Source organism: Protopterus annectens, chromosome 1.part1, assembly GCF_019279795.1.
Source record: "Protopterus annectens isolate FY-2018-M chromosome 1.part1, PAN1.0, whole genome shotgun sequence".
Classification (NCBI taxonomy): domain Eukaryota; kingdom Metazoa; phylum Chordata; order Ceratodontiformes; family Protopteridae; genus Protopterus; species Protopterus annectens.
This window is the reverse complement of record NC_056726.1, coordinates 1119844763-1119870636: the sequence shown is the minus strand read 5'-3', so window position 1 is coordinate 1119870636 and position 25874 is coordinate 1119844763. Positions and strand designations below refer to the sequence as shown.

Below are 25874 nucleotides of genomic sequence, written 5' to 3'. Positions count from 1 at the left end.
CGCTACCTCCTCCATAACAGTACTTCCCTTGTCTGATGCAAAGGCTTTAAGGTGGTAACTGATCACAAGGGAAGTTCACAGTAAAATAGACACAAATTTGCATAACAAAGAAGTATAAAAAACAATTCTGAGAGTTAAAAAATACTAAAAAATGTTTATTATTATTGTTGATGATCCGTTCACATGGGAATTGTGTCTGGATAAATTATCTTGTATAATACACCCTAAACTCTGTACTAAGCACCTTAAAACCCATAAAGTAGTCACTTTGAATACATTTCATGTATAGAGAAGAGGAAACAAAAAGATGAGATAATTTAAAAGAATCTACAGTACTGTGATTGATATAACTTGATTGAATTCCCTTGCCCACTACTGTTTATGTGTTATTATACATATAAAGGCAACAATGATAATATATTGAGTGGATATGCAGCATACTAAAAGAACATTCCTCTATATAGCCCATTATCACAGACGTACTGTTTACCAATCTATTGCCTTTTTACTATACTAATTTAGCCAGTATGATTTTTGCTGTTCCTATTCTTTTTTTTATATATATATAAAATGCAAGTCACTGTGTTCTGTTGACTCCTATCCTGCTTAATGATTGTATTTCAATGTTTATATTTTGCTAATGTGAAAAATTAACACATAGGCATTTCAGTGCATTCTTAAAGATGAGAATGGGTTTGCAGTAGTGGAATCTGATCAATAACACAGGAACCCAGATTATACAAGGGAGAGGCATTTAAGGGAAATTTTATATTTTAATCCAAAACCAATCAGTAGCTAACTTATTGATAAACGAGATAGTTTTACTGTATTTAGGAACCTAGATATACATCTACATAAGAGGCACTGTTAATAGTTAAGATTCATTTGGGAGGTTTTTCTCAATGTAATTGTCTTTTTAACTGGACCATTCAACTGTGGACATTTTTGCATGTCACATGCTGAAACTCCCAATGCTCTAAAATTGTTTTGACGTCTATTCTTACAAATTGTGGACAATTAATTGATAGTACCACAACAGGAATTCTCTGTCTAAAAGCACAACTTTAACTGCATTAAACATCAATACCTGTAGTGCTCAGTGAATTCATTACTCCAGGAAATTATGTTTCATCTATCATTTATACACTGTCTTAAATCTGACATGAGTATGTTTAAATCTCACTCTAATGTCTTTATGAAACATTATTCTTTTGGTTAACTGTTATGATATGCATTGCTTACTCAAACATGTCTTTTTTTTAATTATTATTATCTACACTATAATTTCTAGTGAGCACATCACAGGCTTATTCTTTGGGCTGCACAGTTTTTTGTAGTATGACTCAAGTGTTCTTGACAGATTTGTCTTTATTTATCTTCACTCACTGGTTCATTTCTAAATCTACTTTGTTCATATATAATATATTCTTATTGTGCAGAAGAGTGTTTTATTTGACATAAATACCAGTGTACTTGTCATATATTAATAGTGGAAACTAACAATATGTGTATACACTGTTCTCAGATTAGAGAGAACTAATGTTAAGCAACACATAGTATACTGTTTATGGTCTTTAAGGAAATGGAGCCTAATAGATATCTCCTTGACATCAATAGCATTTGGTATGATAGGAATGGTGTTTTCTTTTATAAATGTTTAGTAGTGTATGATAAGATTGTTATATTCTGAAGAGAAAGTTGAATCTGAATTTAAATTGTATTACTAAAATAATAGTCATTTCCATACACTCTGTTCATTCAATTTTAATTGTTATATTGTGAAAATAATAACTACTAGTTTGTTTTTTTACTTGTTCTTTATCTGATTTTTCAAATCTCCAAGATTAGAAAAAAGTAAACTGGAGCTCAAAAGGGGTTAGCTTTTCTTCTTTTGGCATGTTGGGAGTTATGGTATTCAATCTTTTTATCTAACAGATTGGAAGTGTATTTCACTTCATCTACATTAGAAGGTTTACAAAAATATTTGTATACTTGTTATTATGTATTTAATTTTGACACTTTCATTTTTTTTCTTTTTTATTGGCCTGAACTAAATTATAATTTGAGTTATTTGATTAAAATTAATATATTGACTACAATGAGAATTATTAACAGAGTAGTTACACATTATATATATTGTATGGCATTGAAAATATATTATACAAAGCAAACACGATATAATGTTAATTATTGGGAATGGACTTGACTTTTCTATCCTTAATACTAATGGTTTAAATAATCCAAGGAAAATATCTAATTTATTAAGATACGTGAAATTAAATAAAGTAAAAGTGGTATTTCTTAAAGAGACTCAATTCAAAACAAATGATACCTATATATGGAATCCTAATGAATACATGACCTTATCTCACTCTTCATATAAGAAAAAAACCAGGGGAACTTTAATTTTATGGAAAAAAAAATGTCACCATGCCCCAAATCATTTACAAATATGAAGATAAAGAAGGACTTCTGGCTATAGTAATAGTAAAATACAATAATAGACTTTGGACATTAGCCAATGAATACTGGTTCCCACATATTGGGGTTGGAACAGTTAAAAAACAGATTGATCTAATCACTAGAGTCTATAAAGGAAACTTGATACTGGGAGGTGACTTCAACTATACATTGGATAAATCAGAGACCACTAGCAAAATTAATTTACGTATAAGTTCTACAGGGAGGATACTTAAAAATGGGAAGAAAGCTTAAGTCTAATTGATACTTACAGTTATAAGGAGAGCAATTCATTATTATTTTCACCGAGATCATAGATTTGGGACACAAACACAAATTGATAAAATCTTCATATCTCAAGAACTAAATTAAAAATAATAAAATTCTCCATAATTCCTCGCCCCTTTTCAGATCACAACTCATTAATTCTCAAAATACATACAGATTATAAGAAGTTAATCTTTATGTCAAGAATTCCAGCTTACATTACAAATAAAAAACAGTTTAAACCTTGGTTAGATACAGAGATACAACTCTTTTTAGACATAAATTATACTTCTGAAACAAATATAAGTAATCTTTGGGACACTTTGAAAACTTATTTAAATGGAAAAATCATTTCATGGTATAAAAACAAAGTAAAAGAGTGGGAATAAGAATTATGCAACATTCAAAAACAAATCACAGATCTCACTATTAATGAACTCATCTATTTATGCACAAAATAATCACAAAAAAGCAATTGAAGACTTAAAAAAATATATAATGAAATCCTAACTCAAAAAACTAATATAGCTATAGAAAATCACAAAAACAAATCTTCCAGGACACACCACGAGAACACTGAATTCTTCTAAAAAATGCGTTCTTTATTCCAATCGATAGGAATAAAGAACGCATTTTTTAGAAGAATTCAGTGTTCTCGTGGTGTGTCCTGGAAGATTTGTTTTTGTGATTTTGACCTTGTACTTGCTACAGGACACTTTAGGAGGACAGTGGCAATTGTGTGTTACTTATAGCTATAGAAAAGTTAAAACTTAGCTCCTATGCAGTTTCACCCAAACATATGCACAATTTAGCAATAAGATTAAGGAAACATTTGGTTGCAGATAATATTACAAATATTATACATGAAGGGAAAACAAAAAACAAAAAAGTTTTGGATATAAATGATATACTAGATGCATTTAAGTATCATTTCACTGATCATTATAATGATATCTCACATCTAACTAACCCATCAAACTTAGTAATGAACTTAGTAAAGGTAAAAGTGATACCAGAAAAGTTAAAGTCAGACATTCAAAAACAAATATCCCTAAAATAAATTACTCAAAAAATTAAGGAAAGTAAAAGTAATAAAACACCAGGAATTAATGGAATAATTAGCGAACTGTTTAAGATATTTCTATCCTCAGTAATATCATTATTTCATAGAACTTTAAATGAAATTCAAACACAAAACACAATACCAATTTCATGGAGATACTCCCTAATTACACCCATTATAAAAGAAAATAAAGACCTTTTATATTGTAAATCTTATAGGCCATTTTGTCTACTTAACAATGACTATAAAATCTTTATGTCAATACTAGTTAGTAGAATTAAAAAATCATTGATACACATAATAAATGAGGATCAAACAGGATTCATTTATAAAAGACACACGCATGACAACATACAAAGAATACTAACACTTACAGATTTCTTAAACAGAAACAACCAGGAAGCTTTAATAGTAGCATTGGATATAGAAAAAGCCTTTGATTCGCTGAGTTGGGACTTTCTTTTTAAGGCTTTAGAATTATTTGAATTTCCTTCTAATTTTATTACACTAGTAAAAATATATATATAAAAACAATCTGGCTTATGTAAAACTTGGGCCATTTACCTTGAAAGCCATTGAAATAACCAAAGGCACAAAACAGGCTTGCCCGATATCACCTATCTTATTTGCCTTAGCAATTGAATTATTTGCTTCATTAGTATGCCACAATCCTAAAATATCAGGCATAGATGTATATGGTCAACTTAATTAAAAAATTATGTTATTTGCTGATGTTTTACTCACATTATCTGTTTCAGAGAAATCAGTACAAAAACTAGATGAAATAGTGGAAAGGTTTTATGATATATCCAGCCTTAGATTTAATAAGGGAAAAATCTAATTATATGCATTTGAATAAAAAGAGAGAATTCACTTCAATAACAAATTGCGTAATAAGTAAACAAGTCCCCACAATAAAATATTTAGGAATAGCACTATGTGATAATTTGGAATCTACATTAGTCATAAATTATAACGCACAATTAATAAAATAAAAATGCTAATAGCAAGCTGGAATAAAATGTTTTTGAGATTTGAAGACAGATTACAAATATTAAAAATGACAATACTTCCAAAAATAAATTACACTGCACAACCTATTCCTATAGTACCAAACAAAAAAATTCTAAAAGAAATAAATACAATTCTATTAAAATTCCTTTGGTATCCAAAAAGAAATAGAATAGCCTACTCACATCATATTAGATCTTGGGAAATGGGTGGAATTAAATTCCCAGATTTAGAATCATACATAAAAGCTTCCATACTAAGAACTATTATAAATTGGATAGATCCTAATTATTCTTCAACTTGGAAACATTACATGCTATTATTTCCTTAAATGAAAACAAAATAATTAAAAATTGTATATTAAGTGAACAAAATAATAGGATGTGGCATATATTGACTGTTAATATTCAATATAATATAACAAAACCAACTCATTTTAATTATATAAATAATATTTACAATTTATTCAGAAGATTTATATATACTAAACACTGACATTAAGATTTGGCTAGACTTAATAATACCCTTTAGCTCTACAAAAAATTTCTTCAACAAAATTCATAGTGTTACCCTAAATAGTTGGGAGGGAAAAAACTTCACTTGTTGGCTGCACTGTATAGCGAATCAAGAAGTATTAGACATTCAACAAATTCAAAACATATATGATATTCTGATGGCAGATTGGTTGGTACTTCAAAGCATATTATCATATGGCAAAGATCTTAACAGCAAAATTATTAATTCTCCTTATAAGACTAGTCCAAATTTGATAAGTCTTATGTTTGAAATTATTTATAACAAATATAATTGGACAGATCTAATTTTAAAATTATATAAAATATTGATAACATATAAAACTAATCCTAATACAAAATATTGGAATTTCATAACAAAAGGATGCCATACCAATCTATCAATTGAAAGTAAAACTAATCTTCTTTGTTCTATTAATTTAACATTTAATTTACGGGTATGGAAAATATTTACTTGGAAATACATTCACAGGGCACTTATTACCCATGATAAACAAGCCAAATTTAATTTACTCGATAAATCTATTTGTTAGAGATGTTCCCTAACCTGTAAAACTGACTGGTCTCATATATTTTTTGATTGTATTATCATAAAAAAATTCTGGGAAGATATTACTAATTTTCTCCAAGCTATATTCAGACACCTTTATTTTAACCAAATCTTTAGTTCTCTTGAACGTTAATAATACTACTGAAATGAATAAAAAGAGCTATACCTACTTTGGTCCATACTAGCTGTGGCAAGGAAATGTATAACTAGAAATCAGAAGTCATCACAAGAACCTACTCTGGAAGAATTCTTGAGATTGATGGAAGACACAGCAACACTAGAAATCAAGGTGAAAGAACTGAGAATCTCTCCTAAAACACGGATAAACAATACTTGGGAAAAATGTTTGCTCTTATTGAGACATTAAAATTGAACTCTAATTAAATGTGTAAACCATACTTTACTGATTGAATATTATAATATTTTTTCTTTCATACTTTTTTTTTTATTTAGGTCAATTGTACATAGTGTATATAAAGACTTATAATACTTGCTTCCACTCATGATTGTATTGCTAAATATCATTATATTTGTAAAATAATAAAAAGTATTCGAGTAAAAAAAAAAAGAAACCCAAAAGAGTTAGAGAAATTAACCTATTAAATGATCATAGTGTTTAAAAACTTTAAAACAAGTTATGATGCCACTCAAAAAAATCACACAGAAATGTTTAACCACTTCTTAAGGTGTTTAACTTTCAGTCAACCTAATCAGCCACAGTCTACATTCTAACAGAGGTCCTTAAACCCTTCTTCTTCATCTTTTATTACTCTCAGTAACAAAAAAAAACACCAGATTCCTGAAGTTAGCACATGTATGGGTATGCCTATAAATTACATTAGAACTAGAAGGGATATGTTTTATAGTCCAATTTTAAGAGTTTGAAGACATGAGGATAACTTTAAGGTAAACAGTACCTTACTCAGTAATTTACTCATCTGTCTGAATTTTGATCTGGCTTGTTGCTTAAGTTTTAATTTTCTTTGCTATCATAAGAAAAAAATTATTCCAAGTAATCACAAACTAAATGTAGGTGGTATAGACCTGGATATAATGGTGTGTTAAGTCCAAGTCAATGTAGTCCAATGGAATGTAAATTAAAATTTTCTGTTGGTAAAGGCAAGCAGATTTAAGTGTGAAATAAGTGGAAAGAACATGAAAGGCTACCAAGCAAAGCTAGTTACATATTATCAAAGAAAACTGCAGACTTGTCTCACACTTTGTGTAACTTTGGTAAAATAAAAAGAAAACCACAAGTGATAATGGAGCACTATATCACACAAACTTAACTTTAATCCACTGGTTTAGTGCTTTCAGCCAAAGAATTAGGCCTTCATCAGAACAAAGTGTTAAAAACTGTCTCATTTTTATACCATCATCAATACACATCACACCAATCAAATCTCATTTTACTTAAACTTAATGTAAAAACTGCTTAAAATGTTTGAAAGCCTAATTCTTGGGCTGAAAGCACTAAACTAGTGGATTAAAGTTAATTTTGTGTGATATAGTGCTCCGTTATCACTTGTGGTTTTCTTTTTTATAGTTACATATTCTACTGGCAAACAGTGTTTATAATTATTCTAGTTTCATACAGATGCCCTGAGAAAGTTTTCTCATAGTTCTGTTGTGCCATTTTGTTCATTTGTTCTTACTGTATTATAGAAGTTCAGTATACTATTTTATATCCCTAAAAGTGGAAAAATGATATTACGACATTCAATATTACCAGTAATGCCAACTCCCTAATAGAAGTTGTTCCCTTCGCTAAACTTCTCGGTGTTACTATCGACGAACTCCAAAAATTCGATACTCATGTCCAATTAAATATAAAAAAAAACATCAAAAACTTGGGTTACTATACAGAAACTCCCACTTCCTCTCTCCCTCTACCAGGCAAACTGTTGCCACTACCTACTTACTACCATCGCTATTATACGGTGCCCTTCTTCTAACCAACCTTGCCTCCTCCATCTCCTCAAAACTAGAAATCTGCTACAACAAAATCTCCAAATTCGCTACTAAATCTAAACACTCCTCCCACCATTGCTCTTCCCTACACATGCTAAAATGGCTAGAGCTTCCCAACTACCTCGATTACCTCCAAATCTCTACAGCCCACAAATGAATCTTTAAACCTACTGCATGCCCTGCTCTAGCATACATCCTTCCTTCTTATACTCCCCACAGACCCCTAAGATCTGCACAACAAAATCAACTTTCTATTCACAAACCAAAACGTCCCGCTGGCCAGTGTCTGCTATCCTATTCCCTAGCAAAAAAATGGAACTCTCTTCCCCCCTCACTAAGAATCTCCAATATCCTTGAACTCTTCAAATCCCAGCTCCATTCTCATCTCTCCCAAAATTGGAAATGTAATTGCTCTCTGCCCCCCTAATCCTAATAAACTCATTCCTACTTGTTCTTCATTAAATACTTCTTTACCTTGCTATTCTGCCCAACAGCTTCCCCTTGATATTTCTAACATAACTTATAAACCTTTAATGTATATAATGTAAATACTATACATAGCCTTCTTACTGTACTCTCTCTCCCTATATACTTCTTCTATCTAAACCAATATTGCATTTGACTAACTAATGACTCTAACATTCTACAAATTGTGTCCAACACTCTTCTACTAACTTTAATCTCCTTCCCCCTTCTATTAACCCCTATTGCTTTTTTCTCACATATGTTCTTCTTTCTAATAAACAATTGCCTCTTGCTTCACTACTCAACCGCCTCTCTCCCATTCCTCCACTTTTAGGTATTTATTCCTACTACTCTGCATACTTTCCACTACCCATCTTCGTTACCATGCATGTTCTTTATGAACTATCCTCAAGTCTCCTATACTCTACTTATTGCACTGCATCTTTTGCTCCATCTTACTGTATCATCTTACAATTTTGTTTAAAATATTATATAACACTAGGATTTATTCATAACTGCATTTTATTGTACTGTTTATCGTATTTTTATTGTATTTTTATTGTATCTTTGTCATTTTGGAGCTTTTCTCCCCGGGCCTCCACTGAAAATGGCCTCCTTGAGCCCAGTGAACCACCCCGGTTATCAAACTGGAAATAAATAAATAAATAACTGATAAATGATATGTACATTAACATTTTTTTCCTTTTTTTTCTTTGGCAACAGATAACATTCCCTTACCATTACGTCTTGTGAATGGAACCAATCGCTGTTCAGGTCGAGTTGAGATTTATTACAACTCACAGTGGGGTACTGTGTGTGATGACTATTGGGATATAAATGATGCCAAGGTTGTCTGCAAAGAAGCTGGTTGTGGGCAGGCTGTTTCTGCCCTAGGAAATGCATATTTTGGGATGGGCTCAGGTCCTATTACTTTGGATGATGTCAGGTGCACAGGAAATGAATCTCATCTTTCAGAGTGTTCAGCCCGTCCACTTCTGCAGCACAATTGCGTTCACTCTGAAGATGCTGGTGTCACTTGTACAGGTATGAAACAACTGTTTGTCTTAATGTTATTTTTATTTGATCAGTGAGTGATAATAAATGAAGTTTAAAATATTGCACTGTAGGACCACTAGTTTTCCTTGTTCTCCAGTAAATTAGCCATGATCATTGGTAGTCACATGGTAAGATTTAGATATGTTTGGATAATCACTTTTTTTCAGTATGTCAACAAATACCCCTTTTCTAAATCAGCAGTACAAATCACAGAACATTGTAACACATAATGAAAGTGATTCACATATGAAGAAATATAGTACAATGAGTGTTGCCCGCTGTTCAAATAAGTCAAAATACAACATTGTTGTGCACCACACTGATGACAAGGAGGTTTATAACAAATTTTTGTTATGTTCTATTGTTTCATTAGCTCTTACACAACTTCAACCACAGAATCCTGCCATCATCGATCACTGAAATCGCAACACCCAGTGATTACAGTGTATTATGTACAGAGAGACACAAAAGTCATATAATACAAGGATCTGAAGGGAGAAATGAGGGAAATGTGGTTCCAGTAGTATTAGGTGAAATAAATCTCATAAAAATGAATCTACAGTCTTATTTAAATGCACTGCTAATATATGTAACATCATACGAATTTCAGAAAGAGTCAAATCTTGTCAAATTGCAGTCTCTGCAAGGAGCACTTTTGGCTAATATCAAAGGTTAAAACAATGTTAATTTCATGAACCTTAATTATGCTTTGACTTAGAAAATGGGTCCATTGCCATCAAATGATAACAGTCTGTAAAATTTTAAAACAAGCTATAATGCCACTCAAGAAAGTCACAGATAAAAAAATAACAGCTTCTTTAGGTGTTTGATTTCCAGTCAATCTAATTAGCCAAGTATCTATATTCTAATAAAGTGCTTTAATCCCTTCTTCTTCTCCCATTATTTTCACTAACAAAAAAACTCCAGATTTGAGAAGTTAGCACAGGTAGGAATATACCTATAAATTACATTATTACTAAAAGGGATATGTTTTATAGTCCAATCGTAAGAGTATGAAGACATGAGAATAACTTTAATGTAAGCAGTAATTTATTCATCTGTCTGAATTTTGATCTGGCTAGTAACTTAACTTTTAATTCTGTTTGTTATCATATGAAACAAATTATTAGAGATAATAACAAAATAATTCTAGGTACTATAGACCTGGGTAAAGTTGTCTGTTAAATCCCAGTGAATGTAGGAAAAGGAATGATAATTTATTTTTTCTGAAGGCAAAGGCAAGCAGATTTAATGAAGAAATAAGTGCCAGCTTTTATGTTGTAGCAGTTTGCATCTTTTAAATTTGTTTATGGAAGCATTTCACTCCAGACACTCCAGTACTGTGCTTTTAGATTAGGATTACTGGGATTATTCATCTAGTCGCAGTAGGTGTTTACCTGGTCATTTTGAAGTGGGAAACACACAAAAGGGCTTTAAGTATTTTTGCACTTCTCTTATATACTGTGACTGTACTTCAGCAGTTTCAAAAAAAAAGGTACTGTTTGCTGCTGCTTTAAATAGTTAATTGCACTGTAATACTTTGTATCTTTTACTTGTATGGCTGTTGGAGGTAGTTTGTGTGGTCCTGATACACTTTAGCTCAAAACCAGCTATTCTAAATTAAAAATGTGTTTTTCTGCACCCTTGTGGCAGAAGTGTGCTGATCTAACCTTTCTGAGTTGGGGAGAAGATATCATTGTGTGCTTTCCTGATTGGTAGTTAGCTTAAAACCTGTTTCTCTTTGCTCATATTTAATCCTTGAGTTTGCGCTGTGCTGCTCTTCACTCAGCGGTGGTTAACAGTGCACTGTAGAGATGCAAAAACCTAAAAGGTCAATTTTTCCCTACACAAGTGACAGTGAAATTCTAAGCTTTTCTCCTGCTCTAGTAGCAACTTGCACACTGAGCAGTGTTGCCTTATTGCTCAACCTTAGTCTCTACGAAGTATAGGTCCCCCTTGTAGTCTTGCTGCTACCAGCACATTCCTGTCAAATTAACCAATTCCCTTCCTTAATAAAGCATATAGTAAGGGCCTGCTATCATGGATGGGCAGTTTCCTATAATCTCTATGGCTAGCCTGATAGACATGGGCATTAAAAGGGAATGTAGCAGTTGTCTCATTTATAATGACAACCACTTACTCCTGAAACAACCAAATACTTTATATCAGAGATGTAGTTACACTATGAAATTGGAGGCAAGACTCTCACACTGAATGTCAAACAGGTTGTCAACACACACCCACTTGCCACACTAAATAAAGACATGACACATAAAACCAGATATGTGGAGGTACTCAGTAGTAACTTACCAACAGATCAGAGGTCTCCCAAATGGAAACCACTTACATAGATAACAATGCAAGAACAACCACAGCACATAATAATACATGCACATCAGTGTCTCAACAAATAAGCCCATAAGGCATAATACCACAATATATAATGTATTGGCCATAGATGACTCTGTTGTGAGATACACAGATGTTCCCCTCTCCAGGCTGGATAAGGAGCAGGTTACAGTTAGCTGCCTGTCAGGTGGCAGGATCCGTCAAGTCACTCAAGCACTCAGTCACTCAACCACAAGTACAGGTATAACTATGTCTTTGTTCATGTCTCCATATATATCTCCCAGGTAATAATATTTCAACCCTTGAACAAATCCTTTCCTGTTTTTTCCAAAATATACCATATGAAACATTCATCCTTGGAGATGTCAATATTGATTGATCTAAGCTAACAACTGACTCCACAAAACACCTTCAGCTTACATGGTTTCCACCAACTAAACATCCCTGACCTGCTTGCACAAAACCTCTTCTTTCAATCCTACTATTGACTGGAGCCTCACTAAATCCCCTAACCTCTATCATATCCCCTATACCTTACTTGACACCTTAAGTGATCATCTTCTCACCTCCATCTAAAGACCCTCTACTCAACTACCCAAAATACACTCCTACAAAGACAGCCATCTACTCTCTAACTTTAATGCCAACTTATTTAACTCCATAGTATCTAGCATCAACTGGTCCTTCCTTTGGCAACTGCCTCTCAATGAAGCTGTGCTAAAATTTAACTGCATTTTCCTAGATACTCTTAACTCTCTCACCCCTCCAGGAGAATTAGAATCAAAGTTAATTATGCACTCAGGCTATCTAAGGGAACCCACTCTATTATGCACAGAAGAGATAGTGCTTGGAAAGCCTGTGCAAAAACCAGAACGCTAACCCTGTTCCAAAACTACAAGAAAATAATAATCATTGTTAAAAAACAAATCAACAATGATATAAAGTCCTACTACAACTCTTCACAATTAAACTGTAAATCCAACCCACATAAATTCTGGTCCAACTTTAACAAAATTCTCCAGCTTGGTTGCTTTTCCACTTCCTCCCCTTTCCTTAATAACACTCCACTAGAAACTGCTAACCTTCTCAATAATCACCTCATTGATACTTTCCAAAACCTTACACACACTAACCACAACACAAACACCCCTTCTACCCCTTCCAACCCACTCAACTAAAACTTCTTCACCTTTCAGCCCGTTACTACTGCTTATGTCAAATCACTTCTCCTTAAGCTCAAACTCTGCTCTCCCTCCTCAGACAACCTCCCGCGTATCTTCCTCAAACTAGCTGCTGAATCTATAGCCTTCCCTGTATCCCTGCTAATCAAAAGATCCATTCAAGAATCTTTGACATTTGGAAGTCCTTCTTCATCATCCCTCTGCATAAAGGGGAGAATTCTACTGACCCATCTAAATAAAGACCCATAGCTGTCCTATCCTGTCTCTCTAAAATACTTGAGAAATGCATTCATACTCAGCTGCTAAACTTTCTCCTTCAGGAAAACCTCCTCATACCCACTGAACATGGTTTTTGGCCATACCACAGCACAACTACTGCCCTCTTACCATTTGCTCATCTAGTAGCTGAAGCTAGAGTTGACAACCAACTTGTATCCTGTGTTTTTCTTGACCTCTCCAAAGCCTTTGACACTGTCTCACACCCTATTCTTCTATCTAAACTTGCTAACCTCAACCTCTCTTCGCCCTCCCTTTGCTGATTGACTAGTTACCTCTCCAATAGGCAACAACCTGCCAGATGGCTCTCTTCCTCCTCACCCTCCCTTCCTGTTACATCTGGTGTACCCCAAGGTTCCATCCTAGGTCCTCTCCTGTTTAACATTTTCACAAATGATCTTCACACATCTTGTAAACAATCCTCCTGAATACAATACTCAACAATTCCCCTCTCATCTCCATTTCCAATAACATTTCAGAAGTCCACGCTCAGACACGAGATGCCTTTCTATCCACTGAAAAGTGTCTGTCTGATAAACAACTCATGTTGAACCTCAAAAAAACTAAACTCCTGCTTTTTCTCCCTTGTTCTCTCACAACATAAATCTACTTTTATCATCACATCCTTCAATAAGACTATCATACAATCTGAACCCCACTCTAAGCTCCTAGTTACTACCATCATTGATGATGAATTCAAATTTAACATACATATCTTGCAAAGCATAAAACAAAAAAAAAAACACACCAAAAACTAGATCTGCTATAGCATAATAGAAAATTTCTAACTGCTACCACTAGACTCTCCCTGGCTCAGGCTCTCCTCCTCCCCTCCCTTCTCTATGGTGCCCCAGTCCTAACTAGCATACAAGCTACAACCTTCTCCAGACTCCAAAAAACTTACCACAAAGTAGCTAGATTTGCCACCAACTCTCCTCATAACTCCCACAACTGCCTTGCACTTAACTCTCTCCAATGGCTTGAATTCCCTCAACAACTCCTACTATCACAGTTACAAATCACACACTCTGTATTATACAAACCATCTTCCTGCCCAGCCCTCTCCTCCCTGGTATCCTCTTACACCTCTACTCATAATCTCCGCACCTCCAACCAGCAACTCCTGGATACATGCATACCAAACAAAACAGTTGGTAAACTACTATACAAATGCACTTTAGATCAAGCTTAAAATAAACTCCCTGCACACAGAAGAGCTATTCCCCACCCTAAACACTTCAAAAAGGAAGTTAAACTTCACCTACTCAACACCAGGACTTAGCCATGTCTGGCTCCTACCTAATCCACTACACTACTATATGTTTTTCACTTCTACTACACAGACATCCTACTGTAACACCTCTTATTTTCTCCCTTTAACTTAGACCTACTCTGAGAATACACCCTTAGGTTATACTTTCTCCATCACATACACATATGTACATATTGTTTGCTCATCTATAAATATTTCTCTTTTCTGTGGACTCCTTCTTGCTCTCTTTGAAACTGCAATTGCAGAATACATGTTCAATGTAAATATATATATATATATATATATATATATATATATATATATATGTTTTATCGTGTGTACATGCTATAATTTCTCTGTATTCTGGAGCTAATGTATTACAGTTCATTATATTCAAGCTTGTAAGTTATGTACTTTAGTTTGTATTGGAGCTTTTCTCCTTGGGTCTCCACTGAAAATGGGCTTCTAGCCCATTTGGACTAACCTGGTTAGCAAATGTCAAATAAATAAAATAAAATAAATAAATGTTGGATGAATGACTTTGGACGTACCTCACTGGACTATATGAAGAGTCCTGGTGGATCCATTGTCTATTAGCCTGGGAAGACATGGTCGATAATGAACACTGCTTTATCAGAGATGGTCTGCACCTGTCTCCTCTATACTTTTGGATACTAGAAAAAGCATTAGCTACACCTATTGTGACTTTTTTAAGTGGTGTCAAAATAACTGACTTCCCAATATAACAAAATCCACTCTAGATAAACTCAAGGCACTGCTGCTTAATACTAGGAGTCTGAACAAGAAACTGCCCTTCCCGGAACCTCTCATCACTTTGGAAGATGCTGACATCAATACAATCATTGAGACATGGCTCAAAGGCATGGAAAGCATCCTGGCTGTGCAAGGCTACAATGCCTTCCATATGTTCAGACCACAAACTGACCATGAATGAACCAAAGGAGGAGAAGTATCCATCTTCATTAAGGATAAGTACACCTTGAGACTGGTCAATCTGTATGACTCCCTTGAGGCACTCCATGTCCAATTAAATACAGGCAGAGCTTCCTACCACACCAAAGCTAGCTATATGTCCCCCACCACAGAACTAGAAAAGCATACCACATACGTGGATTTAGTGGAGTCACCTGCTATTGAGCCCGACACCTTACTCAGAGCAATTTTAATTATCCTACCATTGACTGGGAAACATACACAACCACAAGCATGCTGGCTCAGAGGTTCTTGGACTTTGTCAAAGCAACTATTCTGGAACAGCTAGTAAGCACACCCACAACAGACTCAATGGTTATGGCCAAAGTACTCAATAACATGGGAGACCATTGCATCCCCCATGTGAAGTTCTCTCTGTAAGATCAGACCATAAATCAGTCTCATTCGATGTAGTTATAAGAGCAGATATCCCACCAACTTCAAAAATGCTTAAGAATTTTTGAAAGACAAATTACCTCCTACTAAGGGATTGTATAAGAAGTTTCAAAGCCCCCTTGAAAGCATATAACATAGACTGATATGCAGAGGTGTACACCAATGACCTGTATAACCACTTAAGTAGTTGTATAGACTTGGCTGTACCTGACAGAATTAAAACCAGACCTTGATGAAAAGGTGAGCCTCGCTGGTTGACCCTTAGTTTAAACAGGCTATACAACAAGAGAAGGAAAGTATTGTAAATGAACAAGATGGGAATGCCTAATTAGTGAAAGAAATCACTCTGTAGCTTTAACAAACAAATTAGAGATCTTGTCATGTCCTCCAAAGCTAATGATGAAGCATACCTCCCCAATGAAAGGTAATCACAAGGCTTTTTTTAATTATGTCTGAAATCTAAAAGGGAATATCCAGCTATGCATTGAACTGACTGTGGATAGCACCAAGAATACTCAACTGGTGGTAATAGCCTACCTTTTAGTTGGCAAATATGGAGCAAACTGCACCTCCTTGTCCTCTCCAGTCATATTCCAAAGTATACCAGCCACCATGTCCCAGCCTATTATCTCAAGAGAGCAGGTCATCTTGGCTATCTCCAAGGCCAGAAAAATGGCATCAATGGGACCAGACAGTATCCCAGGTTGCCTTTAAAACAACTTAAATCATGACCTAGCAAACCCACTTAGATTCCTATTTAACCACGACTTGTGAACTGGCTATGTTCTAGTGGAATGAAGGACAGCAACAGTATTCACTCTGCACAAAGGGGGAACATCAACTGACCCTGGAAATTATAGACCCATAATCTTGACTTGCCTCATCTGCAAGGCCACAGAAAGAATCATTATGGACCTTATTAACAAGGACATAAGTATTCTCCAACTTTGGACACAACCCAGTTTGGATTCATTAAAGGTAGAACATGCCTGTTGAGCATTGTTGACTTCTTCAAGAAATATACTAAAGCCCTGGATGAGGGGAAAAAAGGTACATACCGCATATCTTGAGTTAGCCAAGACATTTGACACAACCCCCTGCTCAATTATTATAGAGAAACTCCCCCAACTGGGAATTAAGCCATGTGCTACCAGATGGGTTAACACCTGACTTCACCTATAGCAAAAGGTCAGTCACCAGGCATGTACCAAAGGGCTCTGTGCTGGGCCCCATTATGTTCAGAATTTATTTCTAAGAAGTCTAGACAAACTTGCATGGCTTGTGGCTGAGCATGTTCGCTGATAAATGCAAATTGGGAGCAATCACTGATTCTCCCAGTGATCTTAACATACTGTAGACAGGGTTAAAGAGACAAATGATTGGTGCCAAAGCCACAAAATAAAGCTAAATGCAAAAAAAAAATTGCATAATCATTCCCTTTTGGAAAGCTGAACTCCCTGCTAATTACATTATAGTCACCACCCCCATAAGTGTAGACCCAGCGATACATGATCCAGGTACTCAGGTTGATAGCAATGTGAACTTTCACCACATGTATCGATAGTCATAAGAGAATGCTTTTATGTGGCACATCTTATAAGTAAAGGCATCACATCTAGATTTAAGGATGTTATAATTCCTGCATACTCAGCCCACATCAGACCAGTAATTGAGTTCAATACTCCCTTTTGCATGTACCTCACCAGGCACCTACAACAACAGGAGAGACCAGAGAGTTGTCTAACCAAGAAATTACAGGTTACACAAAACAAGTCTTATGTGGAAGGACTGAAAGTCCTGCCCCTGTATTGTGTCCCCTACATGTTGCTTAGGGGTTATCTGTGCCTGGCTTACAGCGTGGACTCTGACCAGGCTCTAATGGAAATGTTACACAACCCCAAATCAAACTGCATGAGGGTCACTCACTCCAGGGATCTTAATCTCGATTCTGATATGAATAGGTCATGCTGAAGAGACAGATACATTTCCCAGAATCTGCCACTCCTCTGGTACAAGCTTCCAATTCATGTGAAACAGAGTCCCGCCCTGACCCTCTTCAGATGCAATCAAGATCAATGGATGGGTGACCGCAAAATCTCTCCTGGGGTAATGCACATGTTCCTCCTGTACAGAGGAAATTATTACTAACTACCATAGACACTTACTTCTCCAACCTTCTCTCACCTAACACTTGCAATTGGAATAACTCGGAATAAATATGGCTTGACTTTTAAGAGCTCTAGGACCATTAGTCTAATAAGCTTCTGTGAACCTATGAAGCTATGAACAAGAATATGAACAGGTCAATTCCCAGTAGGTTACACAAATTCATCGATGATTATATTAGTTTAGTGGAAAGGAGTAGGTTAATAAACTTACAGAGAAATAAAGTTCATTGCAACATGTACTGTTTGTGAAATGTTTTATGCAGGCAAAACTAACAAAAATTTGAGTCATGATATGTTGCAAATCTTATTAGCCATCAAGAGCAAACCTAGGACAAATACACTTAATAGCTTACTGTTACTTGCATTAATTGTGTGTGTGTGTTTTGTAAGTGAGGTATACACTAATAAACCCTGATAAGAGAATAAGGGATTGCAGTTCCCTGATGTAATGTTTTTATTTTATTTACATTTTATTAACTAATGTGGAGGACTATTCTGTCCAGACAAATTAGAGGTTCAGCATGGGTTACAGATCATGAACAGTGATATATGAGTGCATACACTAACAGCATAAATTACAGAAAAGTATGTTGTATAAAACAATGGGTAAGTTACAGTGTCAGTTTGTGTCCAATCCACCTACAACATGCCTTTGGATGGACTCTGCACAGAAGGTACCCCAGCTGAGGATCGAACAGGAAAACCTCTTGCTGTGAGACAGCAACACTAACCTCTGCACCACCGTGGCCACCCTATATGATGGCATACACTAACAGCATAAATTACAGAAAATTATGCTGTATAAAACAATGGCTAAGTTAACATGCCTAAACTGTACTATGTAAAGTCAAATAATGTGACTGCTAACAGAAACAGTATAATGTGATTACAGGATACAATTAATAATATTAAGTGTAGTTACATAAGCTGGGTAGTAGGTGATTGTTTTAGAATAAGCACACAAATAGTTAGTTAGTTTAAAACTAAAGAAAGTAGAGGTCAAGACAGTGTTTTGAGAGGGATGCTTATTGAACAGAAGACAGAAAAATATGGAAAATTGGTATTTACAGATTCATCTGAATGTAAGTTAGACACTGAGTCTAAATCAAGCAAATAATATCTGAAATGGATTTTACCCAAATTATTCTAAGTTCATAGGTTGGTACTAGGCTATCGGCTTTAGGGCCTATACAAGCCCAGCCATAACAATTCCCTGGCTATTTCTTCCCAGAATATTTACTTCCTTGGTCCCCTGTCTAGCAGGGCGACTGACGTGATCACCAAGGTGAATTTCCTATCTCCCATACAAATGTAAAGGTTTCTTTTGAAGAGGGCCAAAGAGCCATTCTGCTTGACAAGTATGAGTAGTCTGTTCCAGAGTATGGGGAGTCTCTGGGTTAGGAACCTATCCCTCCAACATATTTTGTTCATTGTAATGACCAGGTGTCTGTTGGAATTACGATAAAAGTGGCTAGATTTGTATTAGCATTTTATATGCATATTAGTTATTATTTTTATTAATCTAACAATAAAATCAAAAGTTCAATCTGCTTTAGTAACAACACTTTGTTTTATACAACAGAGAGGGAAAGTTATATGATTTGCTGTGTTTATATAAATAATTAAAATATTAAAAGGAACAACAGAATCAGCTGCTAAACTCTGAGTACATATGTGGCAGTTGAGAACTCAACAACCATATACTAAATATCCACGACTGCTCTGTCCACTTTATTACTAATCTTTTTCCTTACTGTTGTTGTGGCCACATTCATGGAGGGTGTATGCTTTTTGAAACCTTTACTGCTCTTTATTGCTATATTCATTAATTTACTATACAGATGGAAGTCTTACTTTCATAATTGCACAGACTTATCCTCTGCTGTATTAATTGATCTATCTAAGGCATTCGACATGGTATCACATGAACTACTACTCTCTACTCTGCCCAACCTTTCCTTTTCCCAATCTGCCACTGACTGTTTCCACAGCTATCTATATGACCACCAGCAATCAGTTGTCTGGGATAATAACCTATCTCCTCACCTTCCTGTTACCCTCGGTGTCCCCCAAGGTTCTATCCTTGCCCCCCCACTATTCTCCCTTTTCACCAAAAACATCTATACTGCCACCAAACATGTATCTCTTATACAGTATGCAGATGACTCCACCCTCATCTGCTCTTCCCCCACTTTACCAAAAGTCCAACAAATCACTCAGGGTTCATTCTTTTCTGTTGAAAACTGGCTATTCAACGTTCGGCTCCTACTCAACCCTAATAAGACCAAACTCATCATCTTCCAACCCTCCCAATCAAACCAAAACTCCCCCCATTTCAGCATTTTTGCCAAAGATAATACCGCCATATCTCCATCAGAGCACACCAATACCACCATACCTGCATCAGAGCACACCAAATTACTCAGTATGGAGATTGACAACAAACTCAGATTTGACACCCACATACCTCTCACAATAAAAAAAATACACAAGAAACTTGGTGCCTTATATAGAAACAACCAATACCTCAACAAAGCAGGTAAAATTTCTATTACCAACTCCTAGATAATCTCTATCTTACTCTATGCATCTCCCATACTTACAAACCTTAGAAAGAAAGACCTAAATAAGCCTGAGGCCTGCTATAAAAAAAAATGCTAAATTTGATACAGGTGCCTCTTACTGCAGCCACCATTGTATCTCCTTAAATAATTAAACTGGCTAGAACTCCCAAAACTCTTGCACCTGAATCAACTATCTTTCGCTCATAAACTTGTAAACTATCCCCTCAAAATCCCCTCACTACAAACCCTTCTCCAACCCTACAACCCCTCTAGACCCCTATGCTCGAGCTACAAAAATCTACTCCTTGTTAACAAAGCCAAAAACACAGCAGGGGAAGTTCTATCTTCTTGTCTCATATCCAAACTTTGGAACAACCTTCCCCCCTCCATCACTACTCTGCCTTCCAGCAGTCATTTCAAGACTGCACTTAAATTGCACCTAAATTTGCACTGGCTTTGACCTTGCTCAAATCCAGACTAACCTCCCACACCTCACTTCCTTCCTCCACTCTCATTCTCATCCTAGCTTTTATAAATTATCCAACTGCCACAAACTCTAATCCCAGTCTGATAATGTTAGTCCACTCTGCTCATGTTATATATCTTATAGGCTATTTTTAACTATGTAGCATTAGTTGTTTTATTGTTTACAACTATTTTTATTACATAATAGATAGTCCATCTTTTACTATTCTACCTTAGTTAATTTCTTGTTTAGAAATATTGTCTACCTTACTTACTTGTATTGTTTAGAAATATTGTCTATTACTGTAACTATACCAAATGTTATGACATTAACTCTACCTGTACCAGTGTCAATCATGTACAATCTGTGGAGCTTTTCTCACCAGGTATCTGCTGAAAAAGGACCTGTATCAAGTCAGAATCTCATGGTAAACAAATGTAAATAAATAAATAAATAAAATGTCACTACTAATATTTCAATAAATACTTCTGCTAACTGTGCAAACTGCTGAAAGAAAATGTAGGTTTCAGCTGCTGAGTCAGAATTCATGCTTTCATATAATATATATATATATATATATATATATATATATATATATATATATAGATATATATATATATATATAGATATGTATATATGAATACACACACACATATATAAAGTGAAGTACATTTTGTGGGAATAGAATCAAAAACCTTCTTACCTGCTAGCATGAAAGGCATATGCGCTATCTGTTGAGCCAGTGACACTGCACTCTTTGGAAACTCTTTTTTATTATTGTTACCTTTATTGTTAATAAAAGTATTATGGTACCAGTAAAAAAGCAATGTCTTTTCGGCTTTAGGGTCGCCACAGCAAATCACCGGTCCACTAATGATTGGCAGTGGATTTTTATGGTGCCAAGGTGCCAGCCTGATGCCCAACCTTCACAGAAGGCACACCCACAGCACATGCACCTACCTGCATGTCTTTATCGTTTACACAGCCACAAGGAGGACATGCAGACTCCACACAGGAGGAACTCCGGCCGAGAATCAGAATGAAGAACCTCGGGGCGTGGCCAAGGATGAACACAGGATAGCAGCAGATTTCTTCAGCTCCACCAATTTCTTTACACTGACAGGAATTAATTACTTAAAAACTTAATTTTTGAAGTAATTTTCTTTCTAAATATGTTTGTTTTATATAGTTCTTGAACTATATCTAAAAAAGAAAGGAAATCTTAACAATATTCCTGTCAGAAATCACTGTGGAAATTTTCCTGTCAGTTTATCAGTCTGAAATGAGTTCCAGTAAGACAAATTCTCAAGACTCCAGCATCAAGAAAGAACTTCAGTCTCTGATAATTATAATCCAGCAACTTACTGATAAAATGGATAAAATGGATACTAAAATAGACACCTTCATAGAAAAAACTACAAAACAAATAGACCTGTTACATACAGACCTGCAACAACAGAAGATCCAGATGACAGGCATAGAAGAAGCTGTGAATGACATGGAAAATAGAATCCAAGAAGAGGAAATCAACATTGAGTTTCTGCTGAAACAAAATACACATTTACAAACAAAGCTGGATGACCTGGAAAATAGATCTAGGCGCAATAACATTAGGATTTTTGGACTGCCAGAAAATATTGAAGGTAACAATATTACTTCTTTTTTAACAACTTGGCTCCCTAAAACTTTAGACTTTCCAGAAGCATACTCTTTTGGTATCGAAAGAGCACATAGATCTATAGCTAATACTAACTCTAACAAAAAATATCCTAGATCAGTTATAGTTAGATTTCTATCATCTTTTGATAAAGAGATGGTTCTTAAATCTGCTTGGGCTAAAGCTCCTGTTAAGATTAATGAGACAACTGTGCGTTTTGACAATGACTATTCTTCCATGGTAATAGCTAAAAGAAAAGTTTTTCTGCCACTAATAAGGGAGCTTAAGAAAGCACAGTTTAAAACATACCTTGTGTTTCCTGCCAAGCTTAAAATCTTCCTTCCTGATGGTCCTAAGGTTTTCGATGATTTAGACTCTGCTTTACTGTTTGTCAAAGAAAAAAGGATTTTGGATAAAATAGAAGAAATGGAATGGGCTAGTTCTTCATTAAAGAGATTGGCAACTGAAGCTTCGTGGAAGACTTCAGAGAAGAAGAAGAGACTAAAAACAAATGATTTGTTATATGTTTTTTCTCTCTCATCAATTTAGTTCATTATTAATCTTTTGAATATAGTTCCTGCATTTCCAGAAAGCCACAAATATTTTGGAAAAGATTTAATCAAAGTTATTCTCTATGTGCAAAGAAATGTTTTGTTTAATAACCAGTCAAAATACCTGAAGATTTAATGGCAAGCTGTGATTCAATTTGTTTCTCTTTCTGAAAAGAAGTAAGGTTAGTAATTTGATACATTTTTTTATCTTTACCTTTTTTTTCCTTCTCCTTTTATTATTTTCTTTGTTTAAACAATGACATTCTATTTAGATTATGTAGTGGGTAAAGGGTGGGGGCAGGAGAGAACAGTAATGAAAATATCATTAATAGAATAATAACATATTTATTCCTTGTAAAAGTTTTTATAAGTTCTTCAAATGCTATTTCTAATTATACTTTCTTGATTATACTGCTTATGCTTGTTTGTAAATAATCTGTTATGCTTTAACTAATAATAATCAGAACTAAATAAGAGTAAATAATATGTTTTATTTTTAACTCTGTTAATATAAACAGTAAGTAACATTCCATTGTATATACTTCTTACAGCTTTCTCTTACATTTTTTATTTCTGCCTCACTCCTTTTATTTTCTACTCTCTTTCTTTTCTTTAGTAATATATAGAAATGCTTTTGATTGTGTGGGCACAGTGAATAATAGGATTTGTATGAAAATTGAGTTGGGAGAAGAATGTTGAGTTTTATTGCTTGTTGGTAATTTTGGGCTTAATTTCACTTACATAGAGGCTGTAATGATCTGTGGAATACATTGTGAAGGTTTTGTCATGTTTAGATGCATTTACACTGCTAAATGAATGTTTGTCACTAGTCTTTAATAAGTTTCCTGCCAAAATGTTAAGAGAGACAATCTGAGATGTGGGCTGTCTCATGCACAGTGTTCATGAGTTACTTCAGAAGCTTCAGCTCACAGAATTCTCACAGAGAAACTGAAAGCAGTTAGTATAACCTTTGACATAGTTATCACACTGACACACCACAGATTCAGGAAAATACTCTATTCATAAAATATGTCAGTTATAATGTTTTGTTTCATAACCAGTCAAAATATCTGAAGATTTAATGGCAAGCTGTGATTCAATTTGTTTATCTTTCTGAAAAGAAGTAAGAGGCTGTAATGGTCTGTGGAATACATTGTGAAGGTTTTGTCATGTTTACATCCATTTACACTACTAAATGAATGTTTGTCACTAGTTTTAATAAGTTTCCCGCCAAAATGTTAAGAGAGACAATCTGAGATGTGGGCTGTCTCATGCACAGTGTCCATGAACTACTTCAAAAACTTCAACTCACAGAATTCTCACAGAGAAACTGAAAGCAGTTAGTATAACCTTTGACATAGTTATCACACTGACACACCACAGATTCAGGAAAAATACTCTATTCATAAAATATGCCAGTTATAATGAGTCTAAATGATGTAGTTTCTTGTAGTAAGTAAATGTCTTATTTTAGAAGGCATAGAAAATGAAACATTTATTTAAACGTTTTTGAAAATCTACTTAACAGCAGCATAATAATCTGTGTTAAAAATTTGTGTTCCAAACATATACTTTACTATAACTCATTTAATGCATCTGATTGGCAAGCATAAATAATCTTATAACTCTATTCTGGAAGAAATGTCATGTGATATATTTTAAAGCAGTAGGTTAGCATGATTGTAAAATCTGGTTACTAAAATGTGTTTGCTGTGCATTATTTTGTATAAAGCAGACAGATTTATTCTAGGGACAGCAAGTAGGATAGTGCTCAACAAAGACACAACTCAGTGAGATCAGATATATATATATATATATATATATATATATATATATATATATATATATATATATATGTGTGTGTGTGTGTGTATGTGTATGTGTGTGTGTGAGTGTGATGGCTTTTTTTTTTATTTTATATAATAATGCAAGTGTTTCTGAGAATCTGCATAACTATCCAATATGATTTATAATAATTTCTATGAATACAATATTTTACTCTGTTGACAAAATTAATGTTTGCCACAAGTTTTAATAAGTTTCCCGCCAAAATGTTAAGGGAGACAATCTGGGATGTGGGCTGTCTCATGCACAGTGTCCATGAACTACTTCAAAAGCTTCAACTCGCAGAATTCTCACAGAGAAACTGAAAGCAGTTAGTATAACCTCTGACCTAGTTATCATACTGACACACCACAGATTCAGAAAAATACTCTATTCATAAAATATGTCAGTTATAATGAGTTTAAATGATGTAGTTTCTTGTAGTAAGTAAATGTCTTATTTTAGAAGGCATAGAAAATGAAACATTTATTTAAATATTTTTGAAAATCTACTTAGCAGCATAATAATCTGTGTTAAAAACTTCTGTTCCAAACATATACTTTATTATAATTCATTTAATTCATCTGATTGACAAGCATAAACAGTTTTATAATTCTATTCTGGAAGAAATGTCATGTGATATATTTTAAAGCAGTAGGTTAGCATGATTGTAAAATCTGGTTACTAAAATGTGTTTGCTGTGCATTATTTTCTATAAAGCAGACAGATTTATTCTAGGGACAGCAAGTAGGATAGTGCTCAACAAGGACATAACTCAGTGAGATCATATATATATATATATATATATATATTTTTTTTTT

General features: G+C 34.5%; 1 protein-coding gene across 1 annotated transcript in view; it reads left to right on the top strand.

The window, feature by feature from the left end:
* Positions 1–25874, top strand: part of LOC122815615 (deleted in malignant brain tumors 1 protein-like) — a 949251-nt gene that overhangs the window by 15679 nt on the left and 907698 nt on the right. The window contains 2 exon segments of the mRNA XM_044088272.1: positions 9053–9364; positions 24105–24113. Coding sequence (XP_043944207.1) covers positions 9053–9364; positions 24105–24113 — 321 coding nt within the window.